The 18,472-nt window shown below is 38.2% G+C and overlaps 2 protein-coding genes across 6 annotated transcripts; both read left to right on the top strand.

Annotated features, from left to right (window-relative positions):
* The first annotated feature begins 1,403 nt into the window (after positions 1-1,403).
* prr18 (proline rich 18) lies at positions 1,404-2,918 on the top strand. Its single transcript, XM_033979580.2, has one exon. It carries the CDS (start codon positions 1,604-1,606, stop codon positions 2,363-2,365), a length of 762 nt encoding a protein of 253 aa, XP_033835471.1. The 5' UTR covers positions 1,404-1,603; the 3' UTR covers positions 2,366-2,918.
* Positions 2,919-3,214: 296 nt separating this feature from the next.
* On the top strand, positions 3,215-18,452 carry si:ch211-130h14.4 (uncharacterized). 5 transcript variants are annotated; one of them, XM_055227416.1, is made up of 15 exons: positions 3,215-3,413; positions 3,496-3,577; positions 8,294-8,395; positions 9,060-9,213; positions 10,633-10,713; positions 10,784-10,922; positions 11,204-11,294; positions 13,811-14,033; positions 16,248-16,319; positions 16,413-16,522; positions 17,114-17,180; positions 17,373-17,494; positions 17,568-17,670; positions 17,744-17,830; positions 18,393-18,452. In XM_055227416.1, exons 3-14 carry the CDS (start codon positions 8,349-8,351, stop codon positions 17,795-17,797), a joined length of 1,263 nt encoding a protein of 420 aa, XP_055083391.1. In that variant the 5' UTR covers positions 3,215-3,413; positions 3,496-3,577; positions 8,294-8,348; the 3' UTR covers positions 17,798-17,830; positions 18,393-18,452. The 5 variants fall into 5 exon arrangements, with proteins under 5 accessions (XP_055083391.1, XP_055083390.1, XP_055083388.1 ...); XM_055227415.1 differs by lacking the exons at positions 3,215-3,413; positions 3,496-3,577 and having other exon boundaries at positions 8,134-8,395; positions 13,811-13,907; XM_055227413.1 differs by lacking the exons at positions 3,215-3,413; positions 3,496-3,577 and having other exon boundaries at positions 8,134-8,395.
* The last annotated feature ends 20 nt before the right edge of the window (positions 18,453-18,472 follow it).

Here is an 18,472-nt window from a genome sequence, read left to right as displayed (position 1 = left end):
ATTTAATGTGCTTGGCATAATGTAAATCTGAACATCCTCAGGCAATATCCAATAAAGTGTCTAAAAGCTACACATTTTTAGTCATTGATTTTCTTTTGACACACCGGTGGAGACAAACTGACATCCAGACCTATATCTTGTTGGGTTAAAAACACATAAAAGATCAATATGCTGTTTGTGTATTCCTTCTTGTAACAGTCTGTATGGCACTCAAGCATTCACACGTGTTCAATTGACATTTTCTACAGCATTGACTAACGCAATCAAAGCACGCCATTGTTGTCAGCACAAGGACAGACGTTTCCACAGGCACATTGTAAGGTTATGAGCTTAAGAGCATTACACATACCATGAGTTATATGTTGATTTATTCACATTCATTGACGTATTATTTTCTATTTGATTCAAACCTCTTATTAACTTTGGTTGATGCGTGCAGGTGAAATAACTAAATTGCTCCACTTCAGGTCCACATGCTGTGATTGGTGCAAGACCTCTGTCAGTGCAAATGAATAACTCAAAACAATCCTTAAAAAGAACATAATTTATTGTCATTATTTTTGATTTTGTGAAGTTACATGAACACTTTATAATATCTGTACCATCGACACTTTAAAATATCTGCACTAAACTGGACACTTTACAATACCAGCCACCTTAATAAGTTATGTTTGCACTGTTATTTTGATGTTGTTGTATATATCTGTTTCTAAGTATTTTTATTTTATTTTTAAGCATATCTTTTTTTTTACTTTGCACATGCCCTTATTTGAACTTATTCAGTGTTTTTATGTTGCACTTTATCACCAAAGAGAGTTCCTAGTGACAATGGTAATAAAAAGTCTTCTGATTCTGATTAGTTAAAGATTTTAGTTAGATTTAGCTTTTAATTTGCTTTTTAATGGTTGACTATTTTTTCAACCATGCCCAAACTGTGGCCCAGGGGCAAAATGCGGCCCTCAGACCAATTTTTCTTGGCCCTCAAGCTTCCAGGTGAATCGGCCCATATTATTTTAAACAGTACTTTTACCGTATATTTCTGAAAATCTACTTTAACAAGCCCATATCAAATATTTAATGTGTCCCACTGAGGATGTAAGCATGAATAAAGGTCTAGTGGTTCAGTCTAACTTGTAATAATAACGCAGATTTGAAGTATTCACTGTATTTTGACCAGTCTATGGCCCTATCTGTGCTTTTATATATGGCCCTTAATGAGAAAAGTTTGGACACCCCTGATTTAGGCCTTTTTCTTCAAGCCACGAGGTGAAATGTCCCTGAGACCCCCATAATGACAGCTCCATGTGTATCAGAGTGGGAGGAGAGACTGAAACCTGATGAAATGACATCATACACTTTTTCATGGCTTTGTTTGGTTCTCGTCGTGACCACGCCTTCCTGCCGGCGCGTCCATAAAAACCCAGGAGTCACGCGTGTGTGTTCACCAGTTGAATCGCAGTGGAGTACGGACAGGTGCACCGTGCCCTGCTCCTGTCACTATCGGATAATGAACTGTTTGGCACGTCTCGTCGCAGGGCTTCCTCTTCTTCTGCACTTTGGACATTTATTTCTGACTTGATTTCTTCCACACCCGCGCGTAAAAATGCCTTTTCCGCCGATCAGCCTGCACCAACGGATCTCTTCTCCTGGCAGGGATTTATTCGGGAAGAAGAAAACCAGCGCCGTGCCTCCTCCTCAGTCTGAGCTCACCAGCAAATCCGGAGCCGATAAGGTGTCCGAAAAGGAGAAACCACCGTCGTCTTGGACATCTGCAAATTTACGCAATCTCGGGAGAAAACCTCAACAGGAGAAGAGCAAAAGTCCAGTTCAGAAACAGGACGAGCCTCAGGGAAAATGTTCTTGGCTGGCTGTACCCAAACCTCAGGAACAACCGTGCGAAGTGGTGAGACGCTCTACTTCTATGGACTCAGCTAAACAACAGGGTAAGGACGAAGCCAAGAAGGACATTCAGTTTACTCTCAGTCTGACTCCAGAAGCCATACTCGTTATTCAAAAGCGCAACTTGGAAAAGCAAATGATGGCCAAGCAGCAGAAGTGTTGCGCTGCAGCGGACTTTCGGCACAGGAGAGTGTTCCCCTCCAAAAAGACGCAAGGGGGAGGCAAAGGATGCGTCCCCGGCGCGTGTAAACCGGACCCCCTAGAACAGGACATTACAGCTATAGTTAAAATCTCACTTTTAAATGACCAATATAAGTACGATGATGTGGAGTATGAAGATGAAGACGGGGATGTAGATGAGACGGTTGTGAGAAAATGTAAAGAGTGGCTGAAAGGGGTCGAAAACGCTGCTGCTTTGGGGAAAGTGGACAAACTCTCTGCACTTCCGCACCTTAAAGGATGCTGACACCTGATACTCGGAGTCTTTTGTTTATCTGTGGACTTTACATAATGCCTCTTGTAATGGCATCTCAATTAGACTCAAAATAAGTGTGCGTAAAAGAAAGAAAGACTCGTTCCAAGAATTAAGTGTCAAATTGTCTTTTAAAAACTCAAACTAGGCTATTAATGCAAAAATGCGTAATTCTGCACCCAAGTATTGCTGTGTGCTCTTCTTGAGGAGGCTGATTGTTTGCCTATATGTCTCTTACTATTTAAACACCTTAATAATATTATCCTTTGCACATGTTTATGTTGTCAGAGGGGCGCATGCGGATTGGCTCTCGTGGAAAAAAAAACAAGGATGTGAGTTGGGATACGTTTCTTTGTGCTGAAGACAAAGCAGCTCTTTATGCGTCTGCCTCTGAAACCAAACGCTATTGTTGACTTTCTCTCCTCATAATAAGAGGGGTCTATGGATTTCTCAGTAATGTACAGTATTTAATATTGACCAAATATTTGTACTGTCACTGCTGAATATTTTATGCCTTTTGAAGTAAAATGTTTTGTAATTATTTAAACCTAAAGTCTGTTGTAGTTTTTAATACCTATACATGTGTACTCCCGAGTGATTTTTAAAGGACCTTTGTTGTCAGTGTTGCTACCTGGGGTCATTTAGGCATTAGTCGACTAAGCTTCTTAGGTTTCCTGTTAAGCAGGGTTGACCAGAGCATAGCGGTACCCAGGTGCATGATCCCGTCAGGAAATTAGCTTCAGTCCTCTTTACTATGGCAATATCCCAAACACTACTGCTGCTGTCCACAAGAGTTATTTCATTGTAAATAGGAAATAAGAAACTGGTTTATTACTTAAGCAGCTATTATCTATCCATAAGCTCAATGAGAAGAGCTTGAGGCAGCAGAGCTCTGAGAACAGGCCAGTGTTGTGAGGAACAATAAAGCAGGAGTTTATTGTATTCTGTAACTTAGTAACAGTCTTTTACTTCTGAGCCACACACAACTGACAACCCAGACAGAGTAATGTCATACAGTTAGACAACTTCACTAACTGCAATGGTAAGACACATTTACATCATTTTTACAGTATAAATGTTACAAGGTATTTTCTAATTTCAAATGTGGTTATGACTTTCCAAAGGTATCAGATGATCAGGTTGTAACGCTGATATAAAATGTTACCGTCAATCTCTGGTGGACATCGAGCTGTTTCCAATAAACAGGTACAATGTTGATGTAATGACATTTCACAGGGCAGCAAACTGATTTGTTTAACTGCGCATTTAAACTTATTGCCTATTGACAGTGGTGGAATGTAACAAAGTAAAAGCAGTAAAGTAGTATACTTCAGTAAAAATTTTAGGTATCTGTACTTTACATAAGTAACAAAATTTAATACTTCTTCCACCATTGCATATTGCATTGTCCAACTATGGCTACGTGCATTGGTTTTGTTCAATTAAAAGACTCTATAAACTAAACCATTCTGGTGACCTTCTGAATACAGACTTTCTGACCATAGCTGTAATAGTAATAAATCCTTAAAGGGCCCATATTACTCTAATTTTGGATCTATATTATAGTGTTGTTTCCTCATCAAAAATGTGCCTGGAGTTTTGTTTTGTTTCATTCAAACATGGTTAACTCACAAACCCTGCATATTTAGGCTGAGTTCTTCTCTCAAACGGAAAACTCTCTGTTCCACCTTGTGAGTTTAAGATGTTTCAAGTTCCCCACTGTGTTTTCCAACTCCTTCCACCTTCACTAGAATCAGCTGGATGATTTCAGACCTGGAATTACCAATTTCTACTGAACAAAAGGTAAAAAGTCTCTGTAAACTTGAAAACTATCACTTCATGATATCACAAGGCAAAATAGAGCATTTTGAGCTTTGGAGATGTATCAGGCTAATAATAAAGTGTTACTCAAACACTTGCAAATGAAACAAGAACACAACTCCAGGTATGTTTTTGATGAAGTAACATTTTAACACGGCTTAAAGCTCTCAAGAGTCAATTTTGTGTAATACAGAATCCTTAAATCCCTTTTCAATCATCATGCAAATACAGTTAACACGAAGAGAAAATGAAACTTCTTATAATCTCATAAACATGTGGCATTGTTTATCATTGTTATATTGACCCTATTAAATTATGACATTAAAAACAGTAGGTAACTGTAAATGTAAATCTAAGGACAAAGTTCCCACATTGTTTGCTTAAAGCCTCTCCTCTTGAATAGATGTTATCAGTGGTGTCACATAGAGCTGTATTGTGAGTGTCTGAGCTCATGTGTGGAGCTGTACAGTGTGTACCATCCTCTGATCGCCTCATCAACTACAGCCTTCATCTCAAACTTGTGTAATCCTTTTCTGTCAAAGTCGTGTTTATTTGGCTCCAACACTGATCTCTCAATATAGCAAGCAATCTGTGTGATTTAAAACTATGAGAATTTTATGACTTCTAAAAGTCCTTAAGATATTTAAACGTACTAACACGATTATCGATTACACTTTACAATGGCAACCTGGTAAAGAGAAGAAAAACAGATTTGCCTAAAACATTTGTTAAATTTGGCTTCTAGTACAGTATTCAGTTTGACATATAGTATTGTTGCACTTCAAAGTATTCAAATGCATTTTTTCATCCAACCACAAGGAGTCAGGATTGTATTTATTTTATCAGTCCCAAACCAGTGTAAATGAGGATGTTGGAGCCGCTGTTGCTTTGCCTGAAATGTTCCGCCGTTCCAAGTTACAGGTCAGATCTGTGACCCCGCTCTTTGTAGCTTTTTCAAATAGATTTTTTGAGTAGTAAAGGTTAAAGCCGCACATGTGAAACACTACTGACAAAGCAATAACATCTCCATGGACCCATCCTCCATCAGAAAAGTTACACTGCACCGTTAAAGCAACATCCAAAAGCTGATTTCAAAAACATGTTGTTATTACTGTATTATCATCATGTTGCCATTCAGATAAATATTAAAAACCAGTTTAGCTTCTTACATTATCACTTCAGACTCTGGTCCACCTCCTCACAGTGTCCCGGCCAAAATGACGTCCCACAGTGAGACAGCAGTTTTGTCCTGTCCAGATTTACAGTATCATTGGACACACATAGATTTGCTTCGTCACTGATACCGTTCCAGGACAGACCGTTCCCTTTGCTGTGCTCGACCAATATCACTGTGGCAACACGACTGTCGCATTCCCTGTCTTTTGTAAAAATGTGTACACTTCCTGAAGACACACGGCCTGTAAACTTTACGTAATTGTGCAGAGGAAAGGAGGCATTTCCAGGAAGGGGGCAAGGACAGGGTAACACTTCTAGGAGATAATATCAAGCAAAAATTCTCAGTTTTGTTTGGATTTAAAGTTTGTCTGGATAATGACTGATGTGATTAAGCTGTACTCATCAGCTTAGATAAATAGAGAGGTAGACAGGGTAGTTTGACGAGAGGAAGGGCCAAAAGTGTCCCTCCTCTGTGTATTGCAGCTCAGGGCTTAACAAGGGAACCAGGTGAACACAACAGGAAAGTCTCTTCAAACTCTCACCCCACTCTTTTGTTTTGATTGGTGATAAAATGGTCTATTCCCTCAAAGTATTTTCTCTGAAAGGTCTTCTGCCACATTTGCTGCCACATTTGCTAAAAAAACCTTGTAGCATCTCAAAGGACCTCCATGGATACGAGGAAAACAAACAGCTCATTTCACACAATCCAACAGTCCCTTATTTTTTTCCTTTGAACGGCAATTGCTGCACCTCTTAGTTGCTTTAAATCACATGATATAATGTTAAAAACTAAGCTTTAAAAACAAAAGTCTCAAAAACTGCAAAAAATACATTTAAATACTTTGATGACAAGATGACTAACTGAAATATTTAACACTTATCATCACACTTATGTCATTTAGCAATAATCATTCTATCAGTATTGTATTATCTAATCCATCTTTATTTGTTAAGTACATTTTAACAGCAAAATGCTACACAGAGAACAGAACGTTTTAAAATATATCTTTTTTAATCTTTATTTATACAGGGCAATCAAATGAGAGCACCCAGACTGTCTTTTTCATGGGTGCCCTGTTCAAAATACAAAAAAACTAATAAAAACAAACAAAACAACTAAGTATACAAGACCATATAAAACATTACAAACATGTGCAGGTGTGTGGGTAAAAGCTTGTCATATATTAAAACAATAGGGGACCTGTTTCCATTAACTTCTGTTTCAATTTTGGGGTCATCACAACATTTGTATTGTAGCATGCAGGAACATTCATCCTCAAAAACATGCACCAAAGACTAATCCTCCAGTTTGGTAAATCTGGCTCTTAAACCCAAATCTGGATCTTCCACTGCTCCGTCCTGACAGGTGTCTCCTTTCTCATTGGGACAAATGTCACTAAAGGCACAGTGAAGTACACCTTAACCTTGTACACACTTGGCATGATAGCAGCTCTTCTGACACTTGTTTGTGCACTTATTTGATGCAGTCCAACAAGCTGTAGTGAGTGTATTATGTAAGAGACAGACACAACACATTTCTTACACAATGTTGGCCTGGTGTGGATTTTGAGCATAACAGACGAGGTAAACAAAGAAGATGAATCAGAGATAGAGTTTTATATTCTTGATATTTGCAGCACATGCACAGATTTGCCCTGAACCAGGATAGGTCCTCTTTGCAGGGCATTCTTAGTGTTAGTTTGAACTTTATGATGTGCTGTCAAACATCCGCATGCCATCTGTATCACATAGAGTAGACCTTTTTATGTACTCAATATACAATTTACTTTAAAACCTTAATTCCACATCATTTTATCCCAGTCTTTCTCAAACTGTGGTACGTACAATTTTCCCCAGTTCTGTTGTTTCCTTACTTTATTTTATCCACAAGTATTTTATTGTAAAACTACTAGACCTGGTTTTGATCTTGTGGTTCCTGTATGTTCATATTTTTTCTTATATGTTACTTGGTGAACCACGGCTCTACCTGTTAAACTTCCGCTTTTACTATTACTACTAAATCTTTGCCACTATTATCATTACCCAGATGTCACGATGTGATGTCAAGTGTTTTTCCGTGCTTAATCCTTGTTGGTATGCCTGTCACTGTCTGGCGTTTTCTCAATCTTGCACGATTAGCGCTGCATTGTTTTGATCCCCTCTCCTCTTTATTTACAACAAGTCTACATCCGGCCTGTGATGTCACTAAAATCTGTTCCCAAAACTTCACAACATCTGCCCAATGTCATTACTGCTCCTTCATCCCACCAGTTCATCACAGCAGATTAACTAGAGTCAGTGCTGGCCAATAGCGGATCTATGCTGGCTGTGGATCAGAGCACCACTTATAAAGAGAGAAGTGAAGTTGAAGTTTAAATAGTGTGACAATCACCACAGTATTTCAAACACCAAAATGATATAATGTAACTATCAACTGATTGCAAGTTTTGATTTTGATCCATGAACATTTTTGGAGTTTGGAATTATGAAGGATTTGTTAAAAAATAAGTCACTTAGTAATCCAATAATAAAGAAAGGCACAATCATCAAAAATAATTTCAGATTTTGAAGCAGTTAACGTCTTACAAGGGAAGCCCGTTAAGCACAGTTAACATTAAAATAATATCAGTATTCTTTAAAGTATTTTTTCTCAAGCACAACTAACCTATAGCTGTGACTATCTGCTTGTCAAAGACATGTTATAAATCAGGATTAAATCTGTAGGAGGCTGAGGTGGGCTCACTCCTCTGAGATGCTTTCTTATTTTAACAGCACATTGTCAGGCTGTCGTGTAGGAGGACTCTTCTTGGCTCTCAGAAAAAGGGATTACCAAAAAATGCGTTCTCTTTTTTATAATCTTAAGGGAAGCTGCAGCAGGTTTGACTCCCACGTTGACGCTCTATATTGGGCTCTTTATGTTGATAGGCAGGAGATAAGAGAAGGAGGACACCGGCTGGTCCAGAGCAAAACCCAAACCACGATGAAGACCAGGAGGCAAAAGCCAGGCTACGAGCTCAGCAAGAACAGGTGTAAATCATCTGTCTATGTATATATACACCATGATCCTAATGATCCAAGTCATATCACACAAAGGAACATTAAATTACTTCAATAAATGGAAATTTTAAGGAAAAGTTTTTGTAAGTGAAACACATCAACATGCAGCCCTCATACTCCACGTACTGTACAGCTAAATAGTTTTGTGCCTAATTGAAATTTAATATATTACATTAGAATATACATGTGACTAGTGTCATGGACCACTGCTCTCTATTTGGGGAGAACATGCAAACCTGAACTTCTTTATTATGAGGTGCTGTGCTCATGTTTCCATAACCTATTAGAAAATTCTGAACGTCATCACTGTACTATTACACTGTAGCATTTTCCATTGAGAGATATTATTATTTTTATTTATTATTATTATTATTATTATTATTATTATTATTATTATTAACACATTATATAATTAGTAAACTATTACAGCTAAACCTATTGATAAAGTTGACATGTGGCCACTTTATTTGTAGCGTACCCATGTGTTTATCAGCATATATGACCAGTACAAGTACTTTCAATGAAATGCAAATGTGACTTTTTACCTCTGTAGACAATAAAGAGGTTATTCTATTTTATTCTTTTCTGTGGAAAAACAGTGGCTTTTCAGTGATCCGCTTCTTTGATCCCACAGCGCCATCTACAGACCTACTGGAGCATGCACCGCTTCAGGGATCACCTCCACCGCCGCTGCTGCTCCCTGCTCACTGACAAGGTCCATTCACAAAGACTGCAACAGCAAGAGCGACTTAGAGCGCCCCCTAGCCCCTAGCGATGGAGTCAAGCAGGTCAACTTTTACATGTGAACAGACAGTGGCGTTTGTTCTGTTTGGAGAACTCACGCACCGTTTCCTATGTTGTTCAATTAGCAATTTAGCCTGGCGCACTGTGCGCTGCTTCTGCGTCTGGTTCCAATACACATCTGCGTCATATCAAAGGCAGTCTGGCTTTGCGTATTGCGCCACTTGAAAAGGAGCGGCAGGCCAGTGATTTGCATAATTAACAGCCTAATTCAGTGACAGTGGGTCTATACGACTGGATACACAAAACAGAAGGTTGTAGGCTAGAATATAGACATTTATTTATTTATTTATTTATTTATTTATTTATTTATTTATTTATTTATTTATTTATTTATTTATTTATTTATTTATTTATTTATTTATTTATTTATTTACTTTATTTATTTACTTTATGTTTTTATGTTCTTTCTTTCTTTATGTATTTTTCTTTATTTATTTATTTATTTACATATTTATGTATTTATTTATTTTCTTTCTGTATTTATTTATTTTATTTTTCTTTATTTCTTTATTTTATTTTTCTTTATTTCTTTATTTAGGCTCTTTCTAACTAATTATCTCGTTTTATACCTACATCTATTCTCCTGATAGACCTATGACAACAATACCACAATATAAAGAAAAATTGATGTATTCATAAAAATTCTATGTTATTGTACTTATATTATAATTTCAGTTGAAAGGAAAAGCCAAAAGATCAATTATGACACCCCCAAAGCCCCCAAACTCTATAAATAAAATACACAAGAAGTAAATACACATGAAAATCAAAGGCTATGCCACCATGCTGTATGACTATAAACATAAACATCACATTTAAAGGTAAATTGTTTAAAACAGGACTATGTATTTGAATTTCTCACAGAACCTGCTTCACTGGGGCAGGGCTGCAGTTCATGTGTATTCTGGGCTGTCTGTATCCCCTTACGATTGACTTTGATTTTGACTGTCTGCATTTGTGACGGGGGTGTGAAAAGAGCAATAAGCCATAGAGGGGGTCCGAGACGTGGCAGAGATCCTGTCTTATCTTCCTCCTCTGTAAAAAGCCCAGTTACTTCAGGGGGGTGCAATTGTCCTCACTAATGACTTGTACTTGGGGGACTTTAGACAAAGACAGAACAATAAAGACACTTCTTAGAGACCCATGCACAGGAATCTTTTACGTTAAATTGCAGTTTCCTCGACTGGAGCGGAGGAGCAGAACCTCAGACGATGGGGACCAAAGCAGGACTGTCCCAGGACACCTGCTGAGGACTAATTGGTCCGTGCTGCAGTTAATGGCTTCCTGTGGCTGCGTGTTTACTTCTCATTTGTTCTGTGTGCTCTCTTTCCCAGCCTCTCAAACAAGGGAGTCTAACTTTAAACATGAATTCCCACATTCACTAACTTTGTGTTTCCAAATAGAAAAAACACAAGACAGTCTTCTGCAAACTGAAGCACAATGACCTGTACCTCAAAGATATTCCCAAATCAAGTTACTATCTGGTCTGTCAATGTCAGCATAATATTACACTAAATTAAAATGTAAAAAATCACATAATTGTGTCTCCTGCAGATCTTTGAGCTTCAAAATGAGTTGGTCCAACATGGGCATCTGCAAACTCACCACAAGTTGGAGGATTTTTACAAAAGTATTCAATATAACAGATGTCCTTCAAAACTACAGAGAAGTCTAGTAGACATCAAGATGAAAAGTTAAGTGTATAAACAACTATTGATTTAGTTTTTTGTAGGCCCTTTACATACTAAAAACCTTTGTCATCACAGTAATAGGATCCTTTTGTTTGGTATCTGGAACACTTTTGCATGTCTTATGCAACCAAAATAACATCAAATAACAACAGCTCTGCATCAATGACATTCTGGCAAACAAAATAGCTTGTCACATTTCTCAAGAATATGTTTTAGTATAACAAATAAATGAGTTAAGCCATTTTACATAGACATTTATAACTACAATTTTGATGTTTGACAGTGCTGGACAAGAGACCTGCAATTACTGTAACAGCAGCGAGTGGATCATCACAGCTCTGCACTGAAGAGACAGACACTGCATCCGACTCAAGGTTATTTTCCATACCATTTATAGTTGATAAATTACTATTTCAGTATGTTTTCTTCTCTTTCACTGAACACACTTGACAGCAGAGTGTGTTTTTGTGAGTGGTAAGGCAGCTGCAGTGGCTCTGGTATACCTCTGTTTGCTCTGCCTCTTGGTGCAAACACTGAGGCCTTGTTTATTTGGGACCCTCCTGAAGGAAAGATTACCCCTGATACTCTCACACTGCAGTGAGACCACCAAACACACACTCGACTACTCCCTTTGTTAAAGAGACCCACTGCTTCTGATGGGGCTCAAACATCGTCCAGGGGAAAATGCCGTAATTATGGCCCTTACAAAAAGACATGCAGCAATTGGGCTAGTGGTGTCACTTCATGCCAGCTCTTTAAGCACATCTTTGAAGTCTCTCCTCTTTTAAGCATTTACAGACTTTGAGGCAAACTCAGCATTGTTTGGTCAACCGGGATAACTGTTTAGCCTTTAGTCTTCCTATATATTATAAGTAACATGTTTATTGTTACGAATGCTCTTAGGACATAAGACGCAACCAAGTAAGTTTATGTTTACACTTAAACCAACTGTATCGAGGATTTGGTAGGGAATTTCAACCACTTTTTGTAAATTTTTGGGCATAATGGCAAGAACAAAAAGCCTTTGTCTAAAAAAATCCATTATTTTACAGAAGTAGGGAAATAATTCAAGTCTAATCAACTTATTATATTGTTAAATCTACTGTACGAGATCAGTGCTAAGACCTAAATCATGTCTATATTCATGGGTTTCAGCTTCCTGTTATGGGTGACATTTTGGGGACCTTTCACCATTAAAAAATAGTGTTAATTACTATGGCAACAGTCCTAATTTGTCATCATTCTGTAGCCCATAGATGCAGTGTTTATAAACAGGCACTACACTGATCATCAGAGCACTGTCCTGTTTCTGCTCATGTCGTGAACAGCTTGTGCTCTGTCCCCTCTTGTTGGCAGTTGGTCCCGACTCCTATTTAATACCTGCATGTATAGTGTTCGCCACTGTCCCTCTGCCACATTAGGAGGACCATAAGAAGCCTGGCAGAACCCTCGCTGACAACTCTTCCTTCAGTGTGAAATCTCACCACTCCAACGCGCAAACATCTCCACGGCGACCCACTCAGCCCCACCCTAAACCTGGGCCATACGCACATTCCCTATGTCGATGGGAAATACTCAAAATAAAAGCAATTAGAGCTGCCGCTTCGGACTGGAAATATACTTTTGTAATGGAGTTAAATCAACCATCTGTCCTGATTTGTTGTTTGTAATATGTTTGTTATTATTAACTGCTATGAATTATGGGACAGCTGGAGGGGTAGTTTTCTATCTTTGTGGTCATCTAGTCACAGTCTCATGACCATGTTGAATTTGACACTTGTGCATTGCAGATCTCTAATATTAGAGCCAAGCATATTATGTGTATTGGTATGTTTGTTTATAGTACAGGATGCACAATGGGTCTGGATGATTTTTTGGTCTATAAAATAATTTTGACTATAACTAAAATTGATTGCATACAGTTTGAATTTCTTCAAAATACACTGATGGCTTGGCACTGAATTCCAAAATACCAGACATCCAAATCCAAATAAAACTTCTTTGCCAAAGTGATAACAACACCTCTAAAACTTGTCAAAACATTGCTCTTGGCAGCTTTGGGTGATCATTGCTGTGATGTGTGCATACGTAATGTCAGCTTGTTAATATATTCTTAATAGCGTGCCACTTCTCAAGACCAGAGCCATGGCGTGGTTCACCTCACACCCAATAACGCTGCGCACCCGGGTGACAGCACACTTCGTCTGCTGGGTGCCAACGGGCTCCAGTGTGGACTCACAACTCAGTGCAGCTCCTCACAGATCTATACAAAAGCTATGAGCTACACAAGATGCACCCGGAAGTAAGACATGGAGATTAATGCCATGGACAAATAGTGCAAATATCTGAATGAAGAAGTACTTTGCTCAAGGACAAAATATGTCAATATAATGTATTAATCTTTTTTTCTCTTAAAGGTCCACTAACTTTTATGGTGGTGGGTCCACCACCGGCTTGTCTCTCTGGCTGTCATTACTTTGCCTGGACTGTCATGCTGTATGGCATCAAACTTACCTATTTCCATGAAGACAAGCAGGTTATACCAAGGCCAAGTTAATGGTCAGATCTGTGAGAGGCAAGCCCACTCACAGTAGGAATAACACCATAATAACATCTATAATGGAATAGGTGTGAGAAAACTAGGTGTAATAAAATACAGTGGATATTACCGGCAAAGCAAAAAAAAATCTCCACGGAGACATGATAAGTTACACAGTGCACTTTAAAGCAAGGCAGTGCTGTAACTGAAATAGACGTGGATGCTTGAACTGCATTGCCATGGCAATGATATGCACATTCTAATTTGACAATGGTTTCAACTGGCCTTTCTTGTTTGTGAGATGCAAAGTAATTGATTTAAATACATTTGTGTTTTTGTCTCTGTGTTCAGGTTGGCAGAGAGAGGATCTGAATCAGGCCAGTGTGTGTCAGAAGAGGCCTTTGGTGGCAGTTTGAAAAAGGATGAATTTGAGCAAATGTTTCCTAAGGTTAGTGTCAAAACCACAGCAGCAGTAATCCCATTTAACAAGAGAGTCTATACACCTGGAGCTCTGACCCATCAGTTACCCACAAACCAACACATGGTGTTTTATGAGTCTTCCATGCCAACACAAGTCAATTTTCCATATTTTTCATATATTGTATAATTTTATGTGTATGCCCACCTTTAAGTGGGTATACATACGCAATTGACAGAAAATTGAAAGAAAATATATAGTTATATATAACTATAGAAGCTAGTTATAGTTATAATTAAGAACAATACATATTAAAATATAGGATATGTTCATTTTACATAGATTCTCTTTGTCATACCATGCCATGTCCATCCATTTTCTTTTGCTTTATCCGGGGCTGGGTCACGGAGGCAACAGTCTAAGCAGAGATGCCCAGACTTCTCTTTCCACACACACTCTTACTCCAGCCCCTCTTCCAGGCCAGCTGAGAGACATAGTCCCTGCAGCGTGTCCTGGGTCTTCACTGGGGCGTCCTTCTGGTGGGACATGCCGGAAACACCCCCAGGGATGTGTCCAGGAGGCATCTAGAACAGATGGTCAAGCCACCTCAGCTGGTTGCTCTCCACTTGGAGGAGCAGTGGCTCTACTCCAAGCTCCTCCGGTGTGACAGAGCTCCTAGCCCTATCTCTAAGGGAGCACCCAGCCACCCTATGGAGGAAACTCATTTCAACTGCTTGTATCCGTGATATTGTCCTTTTGGGCTTTACCAAAATCTCATGATCATAGGTGAGGGTAGGAATGTCAATTGACCAGAGAGGTTTGCCTTTCAGTTCAGCTCCTTCTTTACCACAACAGTCTGATACAGCAATAAAGGCATTCAATATATATAGTTATAACTGCATTCAAAATATTTTGTGCTGTTTTTATAATATTATAGTGACCACACCGGAGATGATGTTATGCTGAGTTGCCTGTACACTGACCAGCATGCACCACTCATTTTTCTCTCACCCTTGTGTCAGAATGGACCTGTGCAAATAGGGGCTGAGTTTGGCTGGAGGGGCACAGGGAAGGCAAACACTGGTCAGACAGGGACGGTCCGAGGCAGGAACAGTCGTTAATCAACCACCCTGACATCTCTGAGACACCAAAAAAGTCAAACTGAGAATAGATTGATATATCTTCAGTTTACAGTTTACATGATGATCGCATAATATTAGGCTTTAGGCAAATGTTAAAGGGTTGGTTTATCTTCATCATTGGATTAACTGGATTAACTAGTTACAACAAATTCTCAAAATGGTTTAACTGGGATATATAACAAGATTTCATAATTTCATGGCATTTACTTATATAATATCTTTTGCATCCCCAGAAACCTAAACACTCTATTTCAGCCAGATGAAAAAAGATATTATTTCTGCAATACAGTTGATTTCTCATTCTGATTGTAGTTTTTGAGAATGCTATTTTAAAAATTAAAACACATTTCACAGCACTGCAGCTCTCACTGTGATTATCGGCAGATGATGCTAGAAAAAAACCACAAAAAAAACCCCAATTAATCAGGTGTGTGAAAAGGGATTTCTGTGCTAAAAAATGCAATGCAATTTATATATCAAAGCTCTGTCCATCTCCATACAATATGTGAAAATACACTGAATGCAGCCATAAACTAGCACACAGTATAGTGGCAGTGATGCTTACTGACTTGAATGGTTCCTCTTAAAATGTATTGGGTTTGCACCTGCATTTGTAAGAAGACAGGATGAAGTGACTGTATACCACCATATAGATCAAGAGCACGAATTCTCATAGCTGCGGATTGGACCAGGAAGTGGGCTATAGTGAGGGGTTAGCACTGAGGGTGTGACAGGGGGAGAGCCAGGCGCCAAATGGGACACAACAACTGTGGGAAATGACACTGAGAGCGACACCTGGACTTTTCCGTGGCCCTGCACTCAGCTCGTATACAGACGAACTACAGAGGAACCGGCCTCTTTAAATAATATAATGAATCATGGACTACAAGCAAGTGATTATTGAGTGTGAAAGACGCACTCACTGTCAGGAGATAATACAATATTAGTAATATTCATGTAGACATAATACTTGAATACAATTAAACTGAACAACAAAACCTGTGTAAAAAAGCACACCTGAAAATGAATGCTATTACTTTCACTTCTCTCATTCCAAAATGTGCTACTACTACCAGCTCTGCTGACCCTGGTGTCATTGCTTCATGTACCACTGTGATGTGAATCTTTTATTACTTTTATACTGCAGTCAAACATATTACTTAAATTGCTTGAGACACAAGAAGTACATCACTTTTTGAAATAATAATCGTGAGTCTGTTAATTGCAGATGAAAATGCCCACATTTTTAACTCTTCAGCCAAACTTTATGAGGAGCTTTGAGTGCACACTGCCACAATCGGTAGGTCAGTTAATTATATAGTTAATTCAAGGATTACTTTTATTATATATATATATACTTCTATATATATATTCTTTCCTTTTTCTCTTACAGATATCTCTTGAAATTCCCAAGAAAAGCAGAAAGACTGACATGTACTTGAAGCAAATAAAGGATATGTACAAACTCTGTTTGACGAATATGAAGTTTTCACAAAGTTTTAAGTGAGTATTGCAGTTTCCACATATGTGGTACACAGTCATGTAAAATTGTTACTTTAAAATTATATTAAACATAAGCTTACTACTTAAAATTGGGACCAAAGTGCTTTGCTGCTACAAGCAGCCATTACTTCTGATATTAGTACTCTCTTCCGCCACTACTTCTGCTATCATTGTTACTACTACTATAGCTCTTACTCACAAGGTTAAACTAAATAGTTGAACGGGTTGACATGGTCTTTGGTTAATATCCACATGAAACAAAAACATACAAACATACAATACAACACAAACTCATTCAAGTTTTGATAGTAGAAGCAAACAAAGGAAACTATTATTTTTTCAACACAAATGTATGATTCTTGTCAGTTATGTATATAGACCCCTGTCCTTCACTGAAATTATGTCTTCATCCTATTTTAGAATGTGAACCAAACCTATTAATTTTGTCCATTGAAATGGCTAGAGTAAATGTGTCTTGCGTCTATCCAACCAGTGGTAGTTTCCAGTAATGTTTGAACATGGGTCAGACTTGTGTCCCAAAGCTCTTCAAAGTGATTTATTTGTCTCTGTTTGCTGTGAACTCTGCTGCAGACTGTTGGACCAAACGATAGACTCAGAATCTTGGCTAATGAAGGAAAACCAAAAGATCCCAGATTTGGTTGGTAACATAAATGCACCATAACATCACATAGCTCTATGGCTTTTATGATATTAATATGACTGTTTTATGGGAGGAAGTAGTCATGGTGACAGTTTGTGCCAAATAGAAGTTGAAGCAGTACTTATTACTCAAGTGTGACTTTGCAGTGATAATATGTCCCAATGTAAATCAATTTCTCTTTCTCTGAAGACATTTCCAGATATTGACTCACATAAGAAGTCAACACAATCACCCACTTTCAGTCAACAACTAAGTGTTCACAGCAACCCACCTCCATCTGCACAAGACAAGTTTGATCAAGTGGAGGATAAGTAAGAAAATTATTTAATGTGTTGTATTATTTAGTTGGCAGAAATTACCGTGTCACATGGTGTTTCTTGGCAGTGTTCAGTCTTTGGAATCAAAACTTTTGTACAATGTGAAACTCCACAGTGCGTCACCTGTGCCATTATGTATGGAAGATGTGTATGAACAGAAACATGTGAAGGTGTAGTTACTCATCTTAAAGTTCTCTCAACTTGTTTCACTCAATTATGTATTTAACATTTGTCCTATTTTAGGTCATTGGCTGCGGATTGAAGTTATGGAAAAACTACACTGTAGTGTCAGAATAATTAAGACACATAAAGTCAATGTATTTCAAACAGGTATTCGCTCATTCATGTTTATGTCAGCTATTTTATTCTTCTATACTGTTATGTAAGTAACACTTCTCTATGTTAGTAAAAATTATTGTGCATTTATAGGCCTGTATAAGATGCAAAGATCAGGTTCATCAAACATCATTTTAACAGTTTAAATGATGTTTGATAAACTTGTGGCAAGTAGTTATCATATTATATAACATGTGCCATAATTATGTCCATTTGATGACATGTGCCTGGTTATTTATAAACTTATTCTTATCTTGAAAGATATAAATAAATTATTTTAAACTTTTTTTTTTTTTTTTTTCACATGGCCTGAATAGTCTTTATTAGCTGTTGGTGCTAAGATAAGATCTGTAACTTTCTCTTTCTTGCATAGATTGGGATGTAAATGCTTTGCGTTATCTTAAATGTAACCACGTAATCTTAATCCATAATATATCAAAGTCAGACTCAAATCCGGATCGGATGGCGTCCTGTGCCTGTGCCTGAGACGCTCAGTCTGCGGCCGGCGCTTTACTTTCTGCAGGTGTGGCTTTGATCTAAGTGTCAGTCTTTACAGGTTCATGCAATAAACTCGGACTTTATTCAAAACGGACTCATCCTGTTGACAGCACCCCCCCTTAACCAATCACAGACAAG

The sequence above is a fragment of the Periophthalmus magnuspinnatus genome, chromosome 15, assembly GCF_009829125.3.
Source record: "Periophthalmus magnuspinnatus isolate fPerMag1 chromosome 15, fPerMag1.2.pri, whole genome shotgun sequence".
In the NCBI taxonomy this organism is placed as follows: Eukaryota; Metazoa; Chordata; class Actinopteri; order Gobiiformes; family Gobiidae; genus Periophthalmus; species Periophthalmus magnuspinnatus.
The sequence above is the reverse complement of the archived record's forward strand: the minus strand, read 5'-3'. Positions and strand labels throughout refer to the sequence as shown.

Excerpts from the sequence above, each read along its gene's own strand:
- prr18 (XM_033979580.2), top strand. The coding sequence starts at position 1,604 with ATGCCTTTTCCGCCGATCAGCCTGCACCAACGGATCTCTTCTCCTGGC.
- si:ch211-130h14.4 (XM_055227413.1), top strand. The coding sequence starts at position 8,205 with ATGCGTTCTCTTTTTTATAATCTTAAGGGAAGCTGCAGCAGGTTTGAC. Across the intron at positions 10,923-11,203 it reads AGTAGACATCAAGATGAAAA|TGCTGGACAAGAGACCTGCA; the intron begins GTTAAGTGTATA and ends GATGTTTGACAG. Across the intron at positions 16,320-16,412 it reads AGTGCACACTGCCACAATCG|ATATCTCTTGAAATTCCCAA; the intron begins GTAGGTCAGTTA and ends TTTCTCTTACAG.